This window comes from Argiope bruennichi, chromosome X1 (assembly GCF_947563725.1).
Source record: "Argiope bruennichi chromosome X1, qqArgBrue1.1, whole genome shotgun sequence".
Lineage (NCBI taxonomy): Eukaryota > Metazoa > Arthropoda > Arachnida > Araneae > Araneidae > Argiope > Argiope bruennichi.
The window spans coordinates 133,695,355-133,720,112 of NC_079162.1; the positions used below are offsets into that span (position 1 = coordinate 133,695,355).

Sequence of the window (24,758 nt, forward strand, 5' to 3'; positions counted from 1 at the left end):
TCGAAATTAAAAATGAAATGAATTTTATTAAAAGAATTTGTTTATATATCTACAGGTTTCTTCTAGTTGTGCATTGAAGAATCTCATTCTGGGAGAATTTAAATAATAATATTTCCATTTTTTGTTAGATAAAACAATTTTAGAAGAATTTATAAATATTTTACTTAATATTTACTTACTTACTTTAGAAGAATTTATAAATATTTTACATAATATTTACTTACTTTTATAATACTTAAAAATAAAACAGTTGTGAATATCAAAATTAAATTGTCGTTTCATTGCAATTCTTTTTTTTTTTTGCAATTATTTATTTTTCTATTTATATGTATATAATATATATATATATATATATATATATATATATATATATATATATATATATATATATATATATATATATATATATTATTGTTGTTGTTGTTGTTGTTTCTTATGGCACTTGCCATGGACAAGTCCGCTGTTTGAAGACAGCCGATTTAAGCCTGAGGGGGGAGCGCCTCTTGTTTCTAAAGTAGCGCCAACTAGGGTCAAGAGAACGACTTAGCTACACACACGTCACAACCCTTTTTACGGGGCGGACTTCATTCACGCATTTCATTCACTCAACCACAGATTGTAATTTAGACCTGAATCGGAGAACGATCACTCCTGATCCAGTGCCCCCAGTGGTATTACTCTCGACATGGAGGACTTTGTGACCAAGACAGATTTAACGCGCGTCAGCCACCAAGCACGCGGGGATTCTTCGGCCGGCGGGGTTCTATATATATATATATAGGAAGGGTTATAATTAAACTTAACCTATAAACAGCATCCTACAACGCAAACAGGTTAGCGGATTATAATAAATTTGGTATATATACTATATACGAGATGTAATAAATTTGGTATATATACAAGATGCGCTCACGGAGTTTCGAAAAAAAAAAAAGTTCCAAAATGTCTACCAGTGCGCGCCGGAAAAACATTAATTTTAACACAATAAACGACCAAAACGGAATACAGAAACAATATTAACTAGTTTCTAATCACCTTGTCATCGAACCACATTAAATAATGGTAAGGAAAAAATAACAGTACGCTGTTTAAGAGGGGGGAAGCAGTTAAGTTTGCAGAAACAAGAACAGATTAGGACAAAATTGCGCTAGAGGAGCAGTTGTTAACCGTTTCGAGGATAATGTAGGGAAAGGTGCTCCATGCCATCCACATTCACCTACAAATTTTCAAGTCGATGGACATATTCAATAGCAGATCGTAACTGATCAGTTGTAATGCTTCGCACATGAAGCGTTATGGAGTTCTTTAAGTCATTCAACATCGCAACATCATCGCAACAATATATGGTCATCATTATAGCCGGAAACATCGATATAAAACATGACAACGACTGCAAACGTTTCTTATCCTAACCTGTTTTGCATAAAGCTTCCTTTTCTTCTAAAACATGCAAATCTCGACATTTTTTCTAGAACTGACAGCTTTTCCCTGTTTTATATTTTATTACTCATAACTCTTGTTCTGGATTCTTAATATTATTTCTGTATTCCGTTTTGGTCGTTTATTGTGTTAAATTTAAAGTTTTACCGGAAAAAGCAACCTCTAGTGGTCATTTTAGAACTAAAATTTTTTTTTCGAAATTCCTTGAGCGCATTTCGTGTATAGTTTATATACCAAATTTCGTTGCAATCCGTTCACCCGTTTGCGTTGTATGATGCTGTTTATACAGGAAGATGACCTGCCGTCTACAGTCTCCCGTGGCATAGCTTCGCTGCGTCGTTTCACGCCAGGCTCGGGCGCTCTGTCTCTCGCTACGCTGATATTGTCCCATACCGATGGTGTTCTCCTGCGGCCACGCAGCCGATGCAATATTATCTGTTGTCCGTAGTCCAGGATCCGGCCACGCCGTTTCACGTCGCTGAAATTCGGTGACTCCGTTGATGTACACAATTCTATGCCTTCCATAACCTGCGACTTCATCCGAAACTGCTGCTTAATATCCTTGTGTTTGTGCTCCATACCGTCATGTGCGTGCTCCTAATAGCTTCAAGTAGTTGGGGCTCCATGTCATCATAAAAAATTTCTGGCTCCTTACCTGTGCTGAATAATCCCGATCTTGACGTCATTTCCTTGCTCTATTATCATCACCAAAATAATAGTCACTTGCCGTAGTCTCCAGTGCCAGTTTCAGTGCTCAAAATTGCATTTTTGTGATTAATTAAAAAAGTGATTCATCAAAAAAGTGATTAGCGTTTTTTAAAAAAAAAGCATCCATCAACTGACTCAACAAATGAAAATCAAGATTTATATTCTGTACTTTTGATTTAATTTTAAATTGAATTTTCTATTATAATATAATTGCAAATAATCTTTTTATATTATTATTCATAATATCATGGGTTTTAGTTTAAAATATTGAGTTTTTAAATTTTTTCTAACCCATTATTTAAAAATTATGCATGCAGACATTGTGAACGAAAAAAGTAACATACCAAGATTCTTATATAATAATTAATGGCAATGGTAATTAGACAAATGTAGTGAATACCTCAGGGGAAAGTTTTGCACTTCTGACAGTTATTGAGCTACCCTCTATTATCACTGTGTCCAAATACTTGCTTTTAACAAATTACAAATATTTTTTATATTACATATTTTTTTTCAAATATTTTATCATATGAGTATTTTGAGTCTTGTGTCTGTTACATTCATTCACAACTGTTTTGTTTGAAATATTTGAATTTTGCAATTATTATTATCATTTCCAAATGATTAATTTAAAATACATGAATCTTACATTTATTACATTTCCAAAAGTTTTATATGAAACCATTCAATTTTACAAGTATTATTTATAGATATTTTTAAATCTTATATTTATGGTTTCAGTTCCAAGTGTTTAATATGAAATATTTCAATTCTGCAAGTATTATTTTCATTTCCAAGTTTTTATTTGAAATTTGCAAATCTTTTGTTTTTTATTTACAATCCAAATACTTTATTTGAAATCATGGTTATAATGATATTCCATTTGGTTGAAATCATAACAATATTGATATTATATTTAATAATTTAATACTTTATTTCTAATTTAATAATTTTGTTGAGTCAGACTTCCTAGCATTTAAGAATAATATAAGCAAGCCTGTCAGATTATTTTCACCAAATTAAGTGAACTACAGAATAATAACAAAAATACATATGTGCACTAAATCATTTAAAATTTTAATATTTTGTTATTACTGTTTATTATTAAGGTTTTTATATAATATTTTCACAACTATAATTCTTGGTCTTTTTTTATATTTCTAATATAAAATGACGAAGGTGATTTCTGTATTAATGTTTATATACTGTAAAGGAAAGGGAAACTCTGATATTACTTTTAATATGCCTTTAAATTTTAGTTTCTTACTTGACCACCACTGTAAGGTATGACTGTGTGTGGAGGGCCCCGACATACTTCCACGTCTTGCGGTGGGGGGAAAATTGTAATGATATTTTAACTCTTATTTAAATTTAATTAATTTCCAAGATTTTATCTTAATTTAGCCCATATTAACTTCATTCTAAAATATTCTCTTATTTCGCGATCCAATTCCACTTTCTCTACTTAATTAATTCAAGAGAAGCTTTATAAAATTGCTGAATCGGCTAAACGCCAACACTTTCACACGCTCAGCGTGAAAGGATAGAAAACTGTCCAGTAAGTACATTCTTTTTAAAAGATCGCTCTGTTTCCTTTACACGTGATTGACATGCATCAGAAATCCCTATCAGAATCTTAATAATATATTAGTTCTGTAAAAAAATATTTTTCCTATCCATATCTCGTTATATAAGACGAGGGATAATTTATTTCTCTCTTCTTCTTCACTTCTGCTTTTGTGCCGCGCTGTGGCGGACCTACCATGTCCACGCCTTCTTGCGTGCTTCTCCTATATGAAATAAAACTACGTCACGAAATCGAAAGTCCTTTCCCTGTCTTCAAAACTGCATTCTGCTTCACATAAAATAAGGCTTATATATATATATATATATATATATATATATATATATATATATATATATATTATTTGTGTGCCTTTGCAATTCAAAAGACAACTTTTTTCAAAAGTTCATTAAAAATATTACCTACATTCTGAGAGTCAAAAGCTGTAATGGCTTTGTAAAGTTGTTTAAGGACAAGAAACGAAAAGAGTTCTCTACAATATAGGTTTATCCCCTTGAAGGTTGGAGGACGAATGCCAATGGTATACAACTTTAAACTTTTTAAATAACGTAATACTTTTTGTATTGACCTTGCAATTTTATTTTCATTTATTTTATTACGGTAAGAAAGGTTTTCCAATTGACTTCTAGAGGATAGTTTGCCATACAATAGCGATACATAAAAAAGACAATTTTACTCTACAAGCGAATTTAAAAATATGAATAAATCCTAAGAATAGTGTTCTGAAATTGAATTGGTGTTTAATTTTAATTTAAATACAACCAATTACCACGTGGGATCTTATTAGAACAATAAGGTTCAATCGGCTCAATATCTGTTATAGACTATAATGCTAAAAGGCAACCTTGCGTGATTCTATTTGAGGGGAAGCAAAACAATTCATTTATGGCAGAAAACTGGCTAAAAATTTTTTACATAGAAATGAATTGTACTTTATGGATTTGGATGTAAATATTCATCTTATTTCTAATCCTTACAGCTTTCCACAAATATCGGAAATCCCTTAATATGGGGTATTTTGGATATAGTGAAGCGAATCAAGTATGCATTTTGGAACATTGTATCTTCTTGTTGGATAATTTGGTACAAAAGTTTAATATAAAGATGATGTTCACCGTCTTAGCTCGTATTGTTTTCGATTTATTATGTTCAAGATAGATGGTTGCACAGTTCCTTGCTCTTTCATGGACTAAGTTCCAAATGTCATTCAAATGTACAGTTTGACGACGTGTCTAAATTGTTTGATCTAGCTGATTACATCATCTCGCTTGATGACTCCGTCATTCCCAACTTCTGAGTTTGATTTCATCGCTGATGCATACTCAGAGGATGATATGTAATCCTGTCTCTTGTCTTTTATTAAGCATGATATTTGCTAAGATCCATGAATTTTTTAAGACTAAATATTATTATATGTTTAGATGTATTGCTGTAAATAAATGCTTCATTATTAAACTAATCTGAGATATTTGATACCCTACCCAACAAAAATGATTTTATGAAGCTGTTTTGGAAATAATCAGACAAATATTTTAATGAAGCTATTTGAGAAAAAAACTACATTTTTAAAAAATAAACAAAAAGTCCATGTCGTCATTTCAAAGCAAAGCTTGCACAAAATATGTATGTGCTTGTCGGTAGATTATAACTTCTGGAAGAATGTGAAATATATCCACTGGCCCAGAAATGTCAGAAGCTCAACTCCGGTAAGGCAGCTGGCTCCTAAAAGTAATCCCATAGAGCCTCCAATGTCACCTTAAAAAAAAAAACTATTCAGACATTTGTAAAATATTGTGAGAAATTGGAATTGTTGATTCAAGATACATATTCAGAATCCTATATATATATATATATTCAGAATCCTATATATATATATATATTCAGAATCCTATATATATATATATATTCAGAATCATCTAGATAACATGGACTTTGGAAATCAGTTGTTTCACAAATTCACAAACAACGGAACCACTATTATGAAATCAAAATTAATAGATAAACTAAAAATTAAATACTAAAATATTAAAACAATAATTTCTAATTAATAATTCTTAAGGTATAAAATTTGAGAACACTAGTACTTCAAGAAATGAATGAAAAATCTATTACATAAATTCATCTTTACAAACTTTAAAAAATCGAATTACATAAATGTGTATAAAAAAGCATAATTATTTGAAATGTTGAAGTATTTTACAGATAAAAATGACTTATGACCCAGACTTAGATAAGGATAACAAAAGATTCTGAATTCAAAAAGAAGCACATCTTGAATTTGTAAAAATAAAAACATTGGAAGGTCGCGTTAAAATAAAATAAAAGTAATTAAGATTCTTGATTCAAAATTTTTAGTTAACAATTTGCAAATAATTTTCTATAATGAATATTTTTGTTGATAACAAATTAGTTTTTAATTTTATTTCATTATTTTTATTTTCATATGTCTGAGTATACTTGCAATAGCAAATAGATTTTTTCGCACAGAGGGAGCAGCGACGTCTTTACCCAACAAAAAAATGATTTCTAATGGAAAAATTTTAAGAAACTTTTGTTTATTACAATACGATTAAAAAAAAATGTGACGAAACTTTGCAGCTGGATTTCTGATGAAAATCCATTTTTTACTTAATATTCTTTCAAACGGACTTGAATTCAGCTTTCTCATTAGAATAGACGCAAGAAAATGTCTTGGATTTTTTTGTTTCAATAATCTGTGTAAGCTCGGTTGACAGTTTGAATATTGTTAGCCTCTCGGTTGAGGATGTCTCTAACTTTCTGCCTATTTCTCTGAACTGTCATCCGGGAAGGGAACCACCCCAGAGTGCCGTCAGTTTAGGACAGCCGGGCGATTGATACAGATTTTTGTCCTGTATTTAAATTTCAATATTTCCAAGTCCAGTTTGTTTTATGTCATTCAGTTAATGTAAAGTTTAATTCCAAGTTAAAGATAGCTTATAAAACCATAGGGAGTAGTCTTCCCAAAACTTTCTCTCATACTCTTCAATAAATTCTTATATCCCTTCCTCCGCATAAAATTGTGGACCTTGGGGTCATAGTGGACGTTCATGATTGCGAAAGTATTTCTGGAGCAGTATTTTGTCCACGAACTAATCTCTCAATTATGTCCTATTAATGCTTGATGGGATTCATTTCGGGAGATGTAAGCTGCGAAATCATTTGCTGAAATTGTTCAGAATGTTCTTCAAGTCAACCGTGAACAGTGGTGGCCGGTAACATGGCTTCATTGTCATCCACAAACATTTCATTGCTGTTTGGGTACATTAAATCCGTGAATGGCTGCAAGTGATCTCCAAGTAGCTGAACATAATTATTACGTCAATGATTGGTTCAATTGGACAAGAAGATCAAGTCAATTCCTCGTAAAAAGAACCCATACCATTATGAAGCCACTGCCAGCTTGCACAGTGACTTATTGACAACTTGAATCCATCATTTCGTAGGGTCTTCGCCACACTCGAACCCTATCAATCAGCTCTAATCAACTGAAATCGTGACTCATCTGACCAAGCCTCAGTTTCCCTGTCATTTAGGGTCCAATCAATATGGTAACGGCCCGACAGAGACACTGCACGTGATGTCGCGCAGTTAAGCAAAGACATTCGAGTCGGTCTTCTGCTGCCATAACCCATTAAAACCAAATTTCGCCGTACTATCCTAACGGACACATCCGTCGTACGTTCCACGTTGATTCATATAGTTATTTCACCCAGTGTTGCTTATCTGTCAACTTTGACAATTCTACGCACACGTGGTTGGTCTCTGCCATTAAGTGCAGACAGTCGGTCATTGATGTGTCCATGGTGGGGAGGTTATGCCTGGAATTAGGTATCTTGATCCTGTAGATCCTGGAATGTTGATTTACCTAAGGATATCCGAAATGGAATGTCCCATATGTCTAGCTCCAAGTACCATTCAGCGTTCAAAGTCTGTTAATTCCCATCTTGCGGGAATGAATCATGAATCACTTGAATACAAATAAAAGCCCTGCCAGTTCACTTCCCATTTATACATTTTGTATGCGATATTACTGCTATCTCTATATTTACATATTGCTATCCCATGACTTTTGTCACCTCACTGTATACAAATACAGAGTCTTTAACATATAATTAAAATACACAATTATAAACGTAACATAGATGAACAATAAATGAGCTATTTATCTATATAATGGCAAAAAAACTAATTTTTTGCTCGATAAGAGAACAAAGCTGGAGCAAACTTATACAAATGTATAGAGTATTTAACATATAATTAAAATACACTATTAAAAATGTACCATAAATACACTTTTCTAAATTTCCTTTTAGAAAAATTGTTGTGTTTTAAAATGTGGTGTCGATGTCGATGTAAAAGGATGTAGTCGTACTATAGCTTATTTAAATAAAAATTTAAAAGTCAGTACCTCAAAGTTAATGTAAAGAAACCTCTAAAGAATTAATTAAAATATTCTAGGTAACAAAACTTATCCAATTGAGTTTCCTTTTTCCATGCAACCAACCACATACCTTATAAATGAAGGCAGGCAGAGCCGGAGCGGAAAAATACCAACTGGAGTCAGGAATAGGTTACTTATCTTTATATTATTTAAACTGGAGTGCCTAATACATTCGGTAGAGTTATCTACAAATTAATATAGGAATAAAAAACATTTTTGCTCAGAGTTAAAATTTATGCAAAATATATGGTAAAATAATTATCCAAAGAGGGGCAAAGTCCACATTCTTAATCCGAGACTCGGCTTGGATGCAGTGAAACGCAGATGCTCCTACTAATCCTGGATGCTTCGTTGAGTTTCGCAACATTAAGTTTTTAAACCAGGACCTCCTGTATCCTTCGATAGATGGAAAGTTTGCTTAAATATACAGTCAAAAGTGTAATGCTCGGCGTCGCCGATTTGCTTGCATGCGTTTAAAGGAGAGCAAATTATTTCAAAGCGGTGAAGACATACTAACGAGAGACGGTGTCCTTTCAGAAAATATATTAAAAATTCGCTTTTTAATGACAGCGTCCAAGTCCATTCATCTTGTTCAGATGTTCTCACACCTATGTCCTGGAAGCGAAATCCTAATTATATCAATATTACCTCTATTTCTTCAGGATTAAATATTTCGCTTATGTTTTAGGCATGGATAAGAGCTAAGATTGAGAGAATATTCCCCGGTATTGAAACCTCTTTAAAACTTGGTCGACCATTTCATTGCCCTCGATTCTGACGTGGTATGTTACTCTTGAGTCAGTTAAGAGGCCAGTTAGGTTCTTTGCCATAATAATTTTGGATTTGATTTTATCTTTAAAGCTGGATGTATTGGAATTTTTCAGTGCAGCCATGGAAGAGGGGCTGTAGGTACAGATGTTTGATCTAAAATTCTCCACGATAGCCTAAATAGCCGCAAAATCAATAGCGGCCATTTCTGGCCGACATACAGAGTTTAAGTATTCTAGTTAAGTTTTTACAGTAAATATAATTTTTTAAAAATACACATGGCGAATTTGTTGAATTATTTAATCTGGATCATAGGCTGTACATGTTGGTTAAGAGAAACAAATTTTTTGGTGGACGGAAAATTTTAATTAAAATATTTTTAATTAAATCAATAAAATCAATATGAAGGTTAAAATTATTAAAGTCAATAACTCATATCTGGAATTTACTAAATTCAGTTTTGGTTAAAGCATTCAACAGAGGAATACCTGTCAAGACATTGAGGAGATTAGTAGACATGTTATGGTAAATTGGACTAAGAAGATTCTGTGGATAATATAGAACTTAGAGATGTATTGTTTTGCACAGACCTTGCCTCAGATAGTATCTCCGTAGAGCAGGATCCTTTGTATAACAGTATTGTACCAGGATTTGACTATTCGATTATCCATGTTCCAGTTGGTATTAATCACCCGGTTAAAATTAGAAGTTAAAAATTCGGAATTTTTCGGTATGAAATGAAATGTAGGTAATGATTTGTAAATACATATGCCTAGAAAGCAAAATGTTATTTCAAATAATTCATTAGGCAGCGATTATTATATACCTGCTACTAGTCAAAACGATCACATGCTCTTTTTTTTTTATCTATATGTCTTAACCTGTAATTCTTTTCCATTCACGAATTTCTCTTTGCAATGAAATCAGATTTTTATCCGAGCACACCTCTCATTTTACATATTCATGTACAGGCTTGATGGAAGATTATACCAAAACTTTGGTCATAATCTGTTGTAATTACTTTCCGCCATCTGATGCCATTCGTTAAAAAGATCTTGAAAACTTTGTGGATCTGCTTCCTAAGCCTTTCATTTTGCATGGCGACTTTAACGGAAATTGTACTTTATTGGGTTCGGATAGTGCAAACTCTCGTCAGCGCCAGATCAAACACTTAATATCTAATAACTGTCTATGTCTACTCAATAAAGACGAAAAAATGTAGTTCTATGAACCCACATGTAGCTTTCGTAGTCTTGATCTAACCACTTGCTCACCTGAATTTCTGTTGTTGCTGTCTCTGAGAAATGGCAAAGACGAGAGCGGGTGCTCAACGTTTTCTATTTCAGCAGGAAGACTGTGCTACATCTTCGAGATCGGCGGATGTAACTGAAAATATTATGAATGCTGTACATATTACAAGAACTTTGCAGATTGTCGTAGATGCTATAATAAAAGCCACAAAAATAGTATTCCAAAGAACTTGCCACGTCTAAGAAATTTTTCTAGACTGATGTGGAATGAAGCCTGACTTGACAATAATAAGAAGCAGAAAGGATGCTGCAATATATTTCGAAGGTACCTTACGACAGAGAACTTTACTTTTAAAAGAACCAAAGCACTAGCTGATCGCGTTCACCGTAGTAGTCAGAGAGAATCATGAAATGATTTTGCGTCCTCAATCCCATTTCTACTTCCAGTAAACTTCTGTGGATAAAAGTTAAAACTAATAATGATATTTATCTTGAAACTTCTATTACTACTTTAAAGGTAGAAACATTATGCATTCCGTTCCGATAGATGTCGATAATTTTCTCGTGCTGGCTTTCCCGCAATGATTCTCATAGTCCTCCTTTTCTAGCTAGTAAGAATCGCGCGGAATCTGGGTCTCAATGTTCGAAGTACCTTTCCATATAACTATGAATTCAGGATGTTTCAAATGGAAATGGTGTCGGCTCAAGTTCATGATACTAGTCCCTAACCAGATGGAATTACTTATAACATGCTTCTTCATTTAAATACCTTTCCCTTCTTTTGCGTTATTTAATAGAATCTGAACTGAGCAGAAGTACTCTTCACAATGGAGCAAGATCTTGTCATCCTAATCTTAAAACTTCGCAAAGAATCATGTATTCCTCTAAACTACAGATCAATTGCTCTTATACACTACCTTTAACCCTTAACTGGGGAGGTGAAATTTTAAGACTTAACTGAGGAGGTGCGGTTTACGAGACCGCATTTCATTTACGCTCAAATTAAATTTTCTAATGAATGTATTAGTGTGAAAAACTGTCAATAAATTTTGCAGATATTTTTCTTGATATATAGATATGCTTTAGAAATTTTTCAAAACATATCACCATCGAAAAAAGTAAATGCTTTGGAACATACATTTTCTTCTCAAATGACATGTTACAATAAATAATATTCCTGAAAAGCATATTACTTTTTACTTTTTAAATCATATTTATTTTTACAGTATATGAAGGTATATAGAAGACAATATAACGTAAAATTCAATAATTATATGAAAAATAAAAAAAATTGACTATCGGCAAAATTGGCCCTTTTTTATCGGCTTGTGTGATTTTTTATAGTACGGTTTTCTAGGGCATTTTAAACATACAGGTTAAGAACTAATATAAAAATCAACCTATAAATTCTATATATATATATCTTGGTTTATTAATATATTTTATAAATTTTTCAAAATACATTATCGCTAGAAAAATTAATTATGTTTGAACATACATATCAGAATCAGTTAAATGCGAACTTTCATCGAGAAACTCTTCTGTACAATTATCCTTATCACTAAAATCACTTTTTGCTTCATTTAAAAGTGTCTGTAGCACTGCTTCATAATAGGATCAGTAAATTTCGATACATTTCGGGGCCCAAGTTTTAGCGCCATCTGCTAAGCCTTGTTTATCACTGGACACTAACAGGGAACTCAAAGAAATAACTGAATTATTTTAAAAAGCATCCGCTGAAATTGCTTTAAAAAGTGCACGTGTATTGAATGTCACAAAATAGGAAGCTACAGGGTCAATCCATTCAATTGATCTAAAAATAGAATAGGGGTGACCGAAAATCCATCGCTAGCGGTCTCACAGACCGCACGTCCCCAGTTAAGGGTTAAAAGAACTTCGAACGCATCGTCAATGCTCGTTTAATATACGAATTGGAGAATCAAGGATGCCTCTCTGCTTTGCAGAGTGGTTTCCGAAGAGATCAGTTACTTTTTAATTCCTGGTGTTACTGGAAAAATAAATACTCAACGCATTTGTTAGAAGCAATCACTTTTCTCCAAATTTTTCGATATAGAAAAAGTGTATGACTGAGTTAGGTGCTATTGCATACTTTCAACACTTTATAACTTTCTGGGTTTTAGGAGTACCTTGCTCATATTTTTACAAAACGTTTTAACTTATCGAACATCTTGAGTTCTTGTTGACTGTTCTGATTCTGATTCTTTTATTCACACAGAAGGTGTTCCGCAAGGAAGTGCACTCGGTGTCATATCTTATTGTCCACCTCATATAAATTCTTAATCACTCGCCTTCCTTTGTTAATGAAACTCTTTATGTCGATGATCTGCAGATCTCATGCCAAGGTAGTAGCATGACACTAACAAAGCGACAATTACAAAATACAGTAAATAAATTGGTTTCTTGGGGTGATAATAATGATCACACTTTCTTGCCAGAGAAAATTCACTGCGTGCACTTCAGTCGGAAAAGAAATATTCAACAGGATTTAGTATCCACATTAGAAATATTCCTATTCCTGTGGTGAGTGAAATACGTTTTATGAGAGTGGCACTTAATCATAAGCTTATCTTCTTCCTGTATATCGTACATCTGTGGAAGAAGCATAAGAAGTCCTTAAACATTTTAAATGTTCTTTTCAGAAGACATTGGGGTGTCAATCGAACCACCCTACACCGCACTTACAAATCATTATAATATTTTCTTATAAGGGTGTATGAACTTCCCCTTGCTCATTTGTCATCTCTACCCCTTTGTTTAAGGCGTAAAATATTGCCCGCCCTGTTTTACAAACAGAGTCTATTCTGAAGGACCCCATAAGCCAAACATCACCGCCAGTTGGTGTCGACTCTATAATGTCAGGCATTCTCATATTCTTCCATTTTGTAAAAGAGATCCAAAAATGCTCCGGACCTTAGAGATATTCATATTATAGTCCTAGACTCTTTTAGCTTTCCATCTTTTGATATCACACAGTTTTCTTTTTTGAATCCTTTTACGGGATTCGATAATTCTCAATAGCTCCTGCTGTTTTCTAACAGCTCTTTCTACATCATCGCTATTGGTATTCTTCTTTTGTGTCAATTTTCATGATGGATCAAAATCAGATGGACATACTGATTGCGGTATCATATTTCCCTCCGATGCACTGAAACATCGTTTTGTCAATTGTTGTTCCGTTTTTACTATTGAACTGGTGACAATTTCCTGTGCTCTTCAGAAAATTTTACCTTCTACTCAAGACAAATTTATTATCTATATTGAATGATGAGTGCTTTCGAGATATTTTCGCTCTGCAGTAATCGAATGCATCAAATTGCTATTAAAATTTCGTTCACTTTGTGTCTTCTAAAAATGATAGCTTTCAAGTCATTTTGGGGTTCCGAGTCACATTGGTATTTCTGGGAATGAAAAGGCGGATTTAGTTGCAAAATCAGTGATGTCTTTTTTATTCACAGAATTCCCGTTTTGTGATAAAATCCTTCGGTAATCATATTTTTTCTACCTGGCATAAGACATGGGATCTATTGATCCAGAAAAATTTCATTCTGTAAAAACGGGTAGTGTTCTGTGGCCTGTATTTCCTATGCTTGAGATTGATGATAAATTGATTCGTCTCCATATAGCACACACACATTGTGGCCAAAGCATACACTCTTTACACACAAACATCTCATATTTGACGAACATGGGTCTATAAGCAACAGATGCCAAATTGATTTTACTGTCCATCATTTTGATTGAATGTCATGCTTTTAATCCATATCTTGTTCTTCATAATCTTCTTCTACACTGCAAGATTTAATGGGTAAGAAATACCACAAAAATATTTCTAAAATATTGGCTTTTTATAAATGTTGACTTTTTTACTTGCATTTAAAAATTTTTTCTTCTGTTTGTGTTTAACGCTTCGATTTGTTAAGTGTTTCTAGATTACATCGTTGCTTAGAATTTTCATGAATCATTGTTTAACAGTGCTAAATTCATTTTCATTTGCATGATCTTATTTTGTATTTTTATCTTTGTACATTTGCTTTTACAGGTTTGTTTTTCATAACCTATTCTTTCCATATGCTTGGAGCATTAGAGCCAATATGGTTCTTTCACCAATAAATTATACCTACAAGTAAACATCACCACTTCTCGAAGGCCCATGAAGAGAGTACCAAGGATAGAATCAAAGTATAATCAAGCGATGTCACTTGCCATTAATGGAGGGTTATTATGCATGTTAGGTTTTACTTGTCAAAATAAAAGCAAAACATTTTGACATTGTGAATTGTTACAATAAAGATTCCTAAAAGGAGGGTCCAAAGACAGTGCTTTGTTTGCATTGAAGAAGGTTAGAACATAGAAAAAGCACTAGGTATTTCGTATCCATTCCAAAGTATTTGTTGGTGTCGTTAAACTATCACAGATTATTTTTACAATGCTTCTGCCTTTAGAAACTCGAAACCATGCATTCATTAGCATCCAGGCAAAGAAACACATCCATTTATCAAAGGCATCCATTTTAATTGCATTTTAACTGTATTTAAATGTCTCAGTGCTTTTTACTGAAATATATTTCGATTTTTGACATCAGCCTTACATTGTCGTATTGTCTTGGAAACTTTAAAATGCAATGAAAAAACATTATTGCAAATAGAATCTGTTTACTATTCCACTTCTTATTTACTTCTTTTCAGATATATGCTATTTTTTTTATCTCATTTACTAAGCAGCCCAAAGATATAACAGACTAAAATTTATTAAATTCCATTTTCAGTTAGTTGCTATACGCAAAGAGGATTGAATACTGATGTAGAAGAAAATCTGAATTTTGAAGCCTCTATATTATTTATATCATTCTTGGGTAAAACTCTGAATCAAACGAATGAATTTTTGTTACATAAATGAGAAATTTTGCGTAAATAAAAAAGATGTGATTATTAACAATTCATACTTACTAAACAATGAGGATAAGTAGTGCTTATGATATATATTATGATAGTAGCTGATAGTATTATATGAAATTGTGATGCGACTCCTAGAAAAAAAAACATCCAGGAAATTAGAGCATATTTATTTAAATATATAATTTAATAAAAATGAGTAGCATTATGGGTTAGACAGCCTTACATTTCCAAAATGGAAATATAATGCTTAATGACAGTAAATGTAAGATTAACTGCAAGTAAATTTATTAAAGAGTAAACAAATAAATTTGGTTAATACGGAGATAAGGATAAACTGAGTATAGCAATTATAGGAACACTGAAACTACAAGGTACGTGATAAATTCGTTAAAACTGCTGTTAAAAAGTACGGTTTGTATTTAAGCTGAAATGAGTCGCATCTCACACATCAAAATGAAAAAATATAGTGCATTATCAAGACTTCGTTGAAAAAATTTTTATATTTAAACTTTGTTTTTTAAATACACTTTTTGTTGGCATTTTTATTACATTTAACACAAATATTCTTTCATTTTATAATAGTTTAGTTATATAAACAAAATGATACATTTTGTATGCCGCTAATTGACAAGATAGAACATGAAAATTTACACATCAATTGTTTTTAGAGATTTTATGAATAATGCCTTTAAACCAAATACTCATTTTATGTGCTTAGAAGAATTAACTATAAAATCATTGAATGAATTAGCTTGACATAAAACAATAAAAATAGATATGCCACATTCTAAAATATGAAATTAAAGAGTAAGAGGATGGCGGAATTTATTTTTGTATGTATTTCATTCTGGAAATAAAAATCAACGTCAAAAAACAACTTTTAAATTTTATATATATAAGAAATGTTTACTAAGTAGTAAATGTTTTCCAAGAAGTGTTTTCAAAATGCTCAATACGTTTAATATACATATATATTAAACATGTTAAAAGACTCAGAAATTAAATCATTCCAGAAATCTAATGTCACTGTTTGCAGGAATGGGCTCAAAGAGTAATTGAATTTAATTTTTTCTTCATAAAATTTTCTTCTACTCTAAATTTCGATAAGGTGATTTTTGGGATTACATTTAGCTTATGAAAAAAAAAAATCTCGTCAGATTCCAATCATGCTAACTGCAGTTTTATTTTTTTACTATCATTCATTTGTTTTTAACGAAATTTTTGCAAACAAAAAAACTGAAATCGTGTCAAAAAACGGAAAGAACAGCAATACAATTTAGAATAATATCCATTAATCAAGGGATAAAGAGTCTTCGTTTGTCACGACAGATACGTGCCTTCATAGAAATTATATATCTGCGTGTTAAAAATACACAATGTTCTTGAGATTCCAGGAAGAATACGCAAATCTACGAAATAGCTAGGAGATATCTATACCACTATATTTCATAATCTAGTTCTGATGCCTAGCAGTCGAGAATTTTCTAAGTGGCACCAAGTACGAATAAAATGAAAGCTCTAAAGTAATTGCTGTTGTGTTCGCAATAGAGGATGATTCCGAATTCTTGGTACAAACTTGGAAGGAGATAGAGAACATGAATACAAATAATATCCACAAAGGAAATCCAAGCCGCAATGCATTTGTTTAGTTATAAATACATGATGTCTCATTTTAACTGAAACAAGATGTTTAGTTTCTAACTTCCAAACGCAGTTACCTGAATGCCATTTTTGAGACGCATTGGATTGGGCGTACTTGTTCCAGTCTCTTGGTCACCCCGATCTCCCGATTATTTTTGAACTCCGACCTGAGCTTCCTATGTAAATATTATTCATATACCTGTTGTCTATCTCTGATTCAGGTCTATACCATGAATTTAAAATCGCCCTGATGCAAGTGATAACATCATTTCTCAATTTTTAATTTCTCAAATTAATATTGAATTTTTTAATTTAATTTCTCAAAATTTTGTTAAGTCAGAATCTTGAATAAAGCATGATTGTTCATTTATTTGAAAAGGATAAGCTTATATATGGCTGGAAGACTAATTACTAATACAAAATTTACTTTTCAGAATTTTTTGGGTTTTTGTTTTACAGATGATATTGCTACTAAAATCTTTGCATGGAATAAACAAGATTTCTTAAATTCTAAATGTAAATTTATAGCTTGAATTAGAAATAGTACTTTAGGGGAAAAAAAGCACTTTTTTCTCATTTCAGAAGAAAAAAATTGTAACTATAAATATGTACACATTTCTGACTTAATAAACCTTTCCTGCTCCAATCAACCACCCATTTGCTATTTTAAGAAAACTACAACAACTGAAAATAATTTTACAAGTCCAAGATCATTTGGGACCTATCATCAAGAGTATGGTTAAAATTCGATTCCCGTATATTGTTTCCGGTTGATTAGGATCTATTATCTGAATATTCTGTCCTTCCACCTTCGATGCATTATCAGCATCTGTTTCATTTTCCTACCCCATTTTGTGGTTAATATACTTTCTTATTCACTTTTAAAATGGCTAGCAAACACATGAGATTGATTGAAGGAATCATATTTATTGGTTTTCATCACATTATAGTGATTATGATACTTAAATTTTATCGCTTCAACTAATGTTCACTCATTCAATAATCAAATGTTTTTTATAAAAATTCGTTGCAAATTCTGAATTTTACTTATTTAATGCTTATTAATATTTCACCTTTCTTGCAAGCTGTAGTTGTACCTCAGCTGGGCATACGACGAAGCAGCTTCAAATATGTATTCTAAACAGGGAGGCTGGCATTTCTTTAACAAATCATCTGTCAATAAAAGAGAAAATAAAATTACTGCATGGATTTGCAATTATAGTTAAAATAGTATATTATAGTCGGTTTGGAAAACTTTTGCTTTTAAATATCTACAGAACCAATCTCGTCAAATATCTACAATTCTATCATTAGTTTTCTTCAAATATTTCAATAGTTTTGAAGTTAATGCCATTTATTAATAGGATTTAACTGAAGGTAATATACAAACTTTAAAGGTAGGTCAGGTAAAAAGAAACTAGCAATTTTTGAAGTAGATTGGAAACTCAAACAAGGGTTCCATTGCCAGTAAACGAAAAGAATGCAACAGATAAAAAAAAATATAACACAGATTTAGAACAACACAAATTAAGCACAGCTTTACAAGATGTACACAACACAGATGCAAGTAGATTGGAGCAACAAATATTTGGAGCACTTCAAAACCGTATTCAAAAAATTGAAGCGAGCAGTACAATTATATAACTGTGGTTAATATATGATTGTAAGTTTATATGTGATTGTAAGTTATCCTTTTCTTTCACATTATCAAACAGCCCCATGTAACGGCTCCCTTTGCGTTTCCGATGTTCTGTTGAGATTTGTTTCTGAGTGATTGACTTAACCTTTAAATTTGTAAGCTTTCTTTCAGAATCAAGAATTATATTTGTTGCCCTTTTTCATTTGTTAATATGACTTCAGTACAGAGTTTCTCTGCATTTGATAGAGTCTCATTTAATTGTTGCAAGAGGGCGTTTATGACAAATAGAAAAATAAAATTGAAGAATAAAAATATTTTGAAAAGTTAGCTTTCATTTTTTGCTATTTGATAAAAGAAATTTGTACGTTTGAATGGGTGACATACAAGGAAATACAAAATGATGCAGAGTTTACAGAACAAAAATGAAAAGTGAATGGACATTTTTTGGTTGGTGTTTCAAATGTCTTTGAAGGTATTTGGTTCACTTTGAAAGATATAGATTTTTCTATAAGAAAATGAATTCGCTGTATTAAAAACGGAAGTATTTTCTTAACAAAAGCGTCATTCACTATGTTAAGCCTTTTAAATGAACTGAAAACAGTTTTAAAAATGAATATTTATTTTTCAAAATTTCTATTTTTACAACTTTTAGCTGAGTGATTTATTTTTTGATTGTTGAAATATATATGTAATCTTACTTAAAACCTTGGAGGATTTTATTATCACACATTCAGTCATTTCTTTCGGACCACAAATAGGAATGTCTTCACCATCTAGAAATAAGAAGAAATTTTAGTAGAGACGGATTCAAATGCATTTCTTTGATTTATTTAAAAGTTCGAACATCAGTTTTCTTTTTGAAAATAATTTCCTTTCTTGTATACCTTTATTTCCTTTTTAAAATAATTTCCTAAATTATTAGATGGAAATATATGCCAGTTAGTATTTTAGCCTGGCATATACTTCCAGTTGGAGAAATCGTTAAAAGCAAGTAAAGAATTATTTTTTATATTGGAATCATTAAATGCATTGCCAAAAAAATTTATATTTTTATTTATCTCCATGGTTCTTTTGTCAAATTAAGTAAAATAATACAGAACCTCTTAAATTTTAAACAAGAAATTCCACTATTCTGAAACCAAGACTAACCGAATTATGAAATTTCGAATTTCCTTATTTTGGACCATTCAGAATAATTTAAACTTCTGCTTTGAGAAGCACTTGATAATCAATGTATGCCGCTTTCTTCAAGTTGTCGTTGACTCGCTTAAAATAATGAAATTCAAACGCTAATAACTCGCAAAAATGTGAAACTTTTTTTAAATTTAAAATGATAGTGTTCAAAACTACTTTACTAAATGTGGGTAACAGGAATAAGGACTCTTTAAACATTCAAATTTTATAATTCAGTTGTCCATTGATTGATTGAAACAACTGAAAATATAATTAGTTACGCCATTTAAACCATTTTTCTAACAGGATGTAAATATTTGCCTCTAACAGTTTAGAAATGAGCGATTTGACCACGATCTAAGTGAATATCCAGTATATAGGCTTTTGAAAACCGATTTCATACTCAAAAGAATTCGAAATGAGTGACTATATTTATTTAATTGTTTTATTTTTAGATTTTCAATCCATTCAAAAAGAGAAGGCGAAAAAATATATTAATTTCGAAAGATAAATATTATTAGTGAATAATTTCTCTCTTTAGCATTAATTTGACGTTACTTAAATAACCTTATTGAATTCCTAAAATAAATAAATAAACTTATCTTATGCTAAAGAATGGATTAATATTAATTCATTTTGTTTTTACAATAAATGAGCCAATAGCCGCAACAACTGAAACTCACTGTATTAAGGCCATAATAAGGCCCGGACGCCAATACTTAATAGGAGTTATGCCTCCACATCTAGGGGGGCATTTCAATCTACCGGAATTCAGTATGATAAAAATGACATCAAAGGCAGATCTGATACAGTTTCAATTACTACAGCAAATTCAGAAATTATACAATCTGCAGGCACTGTACCGGACGCACCCCACGCAACAGGAAAATACTTACATCTATTTCCTAAAGATCTCATGTACTTAGACTATCCAAACAAAATTTTACACAATTTACACAAAGAGATGGGATTCTCATTTAATTTCTGTGTACAAAATTCTATCGCTTTGGGGCTTGTGAAAAAAATTGTAGTTCACAGGGACTTTCCGTCCATTTCTGGCACACCAAGAAGTCCCAATTCCATTTCCTATCAGCCATCTGGTGATTAGGATGAATTACAAATGAGTTGTGACGTTTCGCCAACTCTCAATAACGCTCTTATTAATAATACTATAGCTTCTGTTTCTTGGCAGTTTTTTGTTTTTTCGTTTCTTGGAACTACCGTGTCTTCGGTCTAAATTTGTTAGAATTATAATCAGCTCCATCCTACTTGTTTTTCTTTTCAGGAAAGTTTCCTGAAAAGATAACATTCCTGTAAAATTTCAAGGCTATAAAAGGGATTGGAAGAATGTTAATATTGGAAATAATCTTTCTCGTGGTATTTACATCTTAATTTCCAATCTTTACAACACATTTAAATTTGTAAACTTCTTTGCAGGCTGTGGCTGTTCAAGTCTATACACTTACGCCTTCACAGTTTGTAGTATTTATTTGTCACCACATTATATTATTTATCAACGTGAACTAAACTACTTAATGTGCAAACTTCTGAAGTCATATTTATTACTAAGCAATTTCAATTAACATAGTTCTTTGTGAGGCTTGGAAAATACAAATTCTCGTGAATCACACATTGATTAATTTATCTCCGAAACTCACTATGTCGGCTCAATAATAACGTGAAAAACTATTTGTATGATCCCACACGTTCCTTTCATAGTCTTGACCGAGTTATTTGCTCTCCTCATATCATATTTATTACTAGACATAAATATAATATTCTCCTCGTGATTTTTCTTCATATTTCATAGTTGGAAGTGATTTCTACAACAGCAATCATTTCCCTTTAATTATATCTCATGCTGATAGAGGTGGTGCGACTTTTTGTCCCCCCCCCGTTTTATGTTCTAGTGGGCAGATTGGACTGCTTATGTGCAACTGCCAGTAATTACTGGGAATATGGTCATCAGGGTTGATATGATGGATACAGTACAAAATGAAGTCGATTGCTTAATTGATGTCCAAGAGCTTTCGACGTTTAAGGAAATCCTGTAACCAGTGGTGACCGTGCTGTGATAGTCACAAAAAGCAAAAGAAATGGGGATTATATTCTACAGATACCCTACAACAACGGATATTCTTCCTTTTAAATGTGCCAGAGTTAATGTTCCTCGAATACATAGGTAAAGTCAGAGGGAATCTTCAATTAACTTTGTCTCTTCTATTACAGCTTTTACTTCTATCAAGCTGTTCTGGAAGAAAATTAATGCGATTAATAGAATTTAGAAAGAATTCTCCATTAGATTTCCCCAAAACACTCGGTTACGCATTTTAACAAATGTCCGCTGCTGATTCGTATAAGCTTTTTTTTTTTTTTTTTTTTTTTTTTTGCGATTAAGAGTTACTCAGAACGGAATTTTTTGTACTTTTCTACTCGAAAATCGCTTCATTACAATTCTGATTTTAGGATGCAAGGACTATTAATGGCTTTATTGAAAGCTTATGATATCAGTCCTGATTCTGATGGAATAATATATAACATGCTTCACCATTTCTCTACCACTTATCTTTCCAATCTATTATATTTATTTAATAGAATTTGAATAGAACAGGAATTCCCTTCTCAATTTCATGAACCTATTGTGATTCCAATCCTCAAACCTGAGAAGGTTTCCTCTGCGTTATAGGCATGTTGCATTCACAAGTTGCTTATGCAAGATGAGAGAGCGTATGGTTAATGCCTGTTCTGTGTTTCAACAAGGATTCCTTGCTAAAATACGGAAATGTAGAATACGGAAACATGCATTCCGCTGTTGCAAAGTAGCTATTACAGAGGACGCCTGACTTTTGATAATATCGTCCTATTCGGAACCCATACTAGAAAGGCATTTTTTGAGAGGAATCATCTAGCTTTATCTTCCTCGACATAGAAAATATGTGTTATATTACTTGGCCCTTTAGCATTCTTCATACACTTTCAGATTTTGACTTAAAGGAAAATTTACCCATGTATTAAAAAAAAATTTTTTTTTCATTGTATTCATTGCATGTTCGGGTTGGTAATTTCTAATTCTTTTATTCAAGCTGAGGGTGTTCTGCGAGGAAGCATCCTCAGTATCATGCTATATTTTGTCCATTTTAGCCAGGCGTTTTATGTTTTACCTCCATATATCCAAGGCACTTAATATATGGATGATCTCCTGCCAAGCGATAAAATATGCGCTTAACTGAACACCAAATGCAAGTTGCAGTTAACAAATTGATAGATTAATACAGGTGGAAATGGGAATACCATTTCTGCGAAGAAAAATCTTGTGAAAAATGGGTTATTCATTTGGATCCTGAAATCCATATTCGGAATACTACAATACCTATGGTTGAAAAAATAATGTTTGGGGAAGCAATCTCTGATCATAAACTCATTTTCCATCCGCATGCATTTCATCTGCAGAAGAAGAGTGACAGAACTTTGAACATTCTCACGGTAGTTTCCGAAACCTCTTGAGAATCTGATTGTTCTTCGTTGTTCAGAATTTATCAGGTAGCGACTTTATCGTTTATCGATGATGTTTATATGATGTACGGTTCTGCGCGTTCTAACAAATTACCTAGACTCGACACTCTACAACATTCTGCACAAAAAATTTGCTCAGCAACATTTCAAGCCACACCAGTTGAGAATTTTTACACTATATCTCATCAAGCACCATTAAGTTTTTGGAGGAAATTATTATCCACCCAGTATTATATTCGAGCATTATCTGTTCCCGCTGTATCTTTTGACGTGGCGTCTTCGGAGATTCTATAATGCTCAACCTTCTGACATTCTTCTATTTCGTGAAAGACTTAAACTGCTCCTCATATTCTGAACTTCCTTATGTAATGGTTCAGAACATTGATCTGTTTTCTTTTAATCACTGGATTACAGCTCAGTTTTCACTTTTAAATTTTCTCTCATACTTTCGCTGACCGTATAATATCCCAGGACCTTTTTAGTTCCCATTGCTGTCAGTTATTATATTACATGCAAATTTTCACACATGGCTCAAAGTCAGGTGGTCATGTTGGTTATGACATCGATACCATAACATTCAGTTACCGTCTCATCTCTTTCTGTTTTATCCGCTTAGTGAGTGATGACCTTCTACGTCGCTGAGACAATTTCACTCTCTGCTGCACTCAGATTCTGTATTTATATTGATAGCATGAGTTCTATAGAGACACTTCCAATTTCCCTAATTGAATTTATTCGATTGCCCTGAATTCTATATTTTCGGGTTGAATCAAAATTCTATATCTTTTATAGGCTTAAAAAAACTGTCATATTATTTTGTTGCCTTTTGAATCATATCGGAATGGATGAAAATGAGATGGAGCAAAAAGAGAGTCTTTTTTTGAGGCGAGATATTCCACGCAAAGGTGCAAAAATAATTTTTGTGCGTCATTTGTACTCATTGTGGCAAGAATCATGGGGTATCATATCAAGAAAAAGTTTCGTTTTTTAATATCCTTCATTTCATTCTGGCCTTGTTATCACTAAGTGAGGACAATGTCAAATGGACAGGCCTCCACAATGATTAGACCCGTTTAACTCATCTTTTATTCGTCGGAAGAGATTCTACTTTATCAAGCTGCTTTGTAAATTTCATTTTTTTAACTGAATGTCTTGGTTTTCGTTTTCTCAACTGCTTATCACTGTGGGTGAATGTCCTTACCAAAAAATTTTTAGATTTTTAAAAGTTATTGGTTTCTATAATTTTATCTAACATTTTAATTTGTTGAAATTTAAATTTCATGGTATTTATATTAAAAGACAACATGCAAATTTATTAGCCATATTTGAATGCAATTTTATATTTAAATAGTATTTACATACATAAAAAGTGCTTTTTATTTATTAACCATATGTCTGTTGCAGTACAGCGAGAATTGGCTCTTGCGCCAGCCACTCAATGCCCCAAATCCAATCCAATCCAATCTAATCCTAAATAAATGAAAAGTAGGAAAATATATATAAATGTTTTCCCCTCTGTATTGGAAAGAAATGCATTATCTTATGTGTGTTAAGAATATTTCAAAAATTTCAGGGACTCCATATGTAATGGATGGAGATTTTCTTATCACCACAGTTAAAAAAATGACTGCTTAGTAATACTAATTCAAAAACTCTATGTATA

The 24,758-nt window shown here is 32.2% G+C and overlaps 1 protein-coding gene across 1 annotated transcript in view; it reads right to left on the reverse strand.

Moving 5' to 3' along the window:
* Positions 1-5,375: 5,375 nt before the first annotated feature.
* Positions 5,376-24,758, reverse strand: part of LOC129959408 (acid-sensing ion channel 4-B-like) — a 103,803-nt gene continuing 84,420 nt past the window's right edge. Inside the window, exons 8-11 of the mRNA XM_056072227.1 lie at positions 19,108-19,182; positions 17,844-17,943; positions 15,181-15,260; positions 5,376-5,488 (exon numbers count right to left, since the gene is read on the reverse strand). Of these exons, the coding sequence (XP_055928202.1) occupies positions 5,376-5,488; positions 15,181-15,260; positions 17,844-17,943; positions 19,108-19,182 (368 nt within the window). The remainder of the gene's footprint in view (positions 5,489-15,180; positions 15,261-17,843; positions 17,944-19,107; positions 19,183-24,758) is intronic.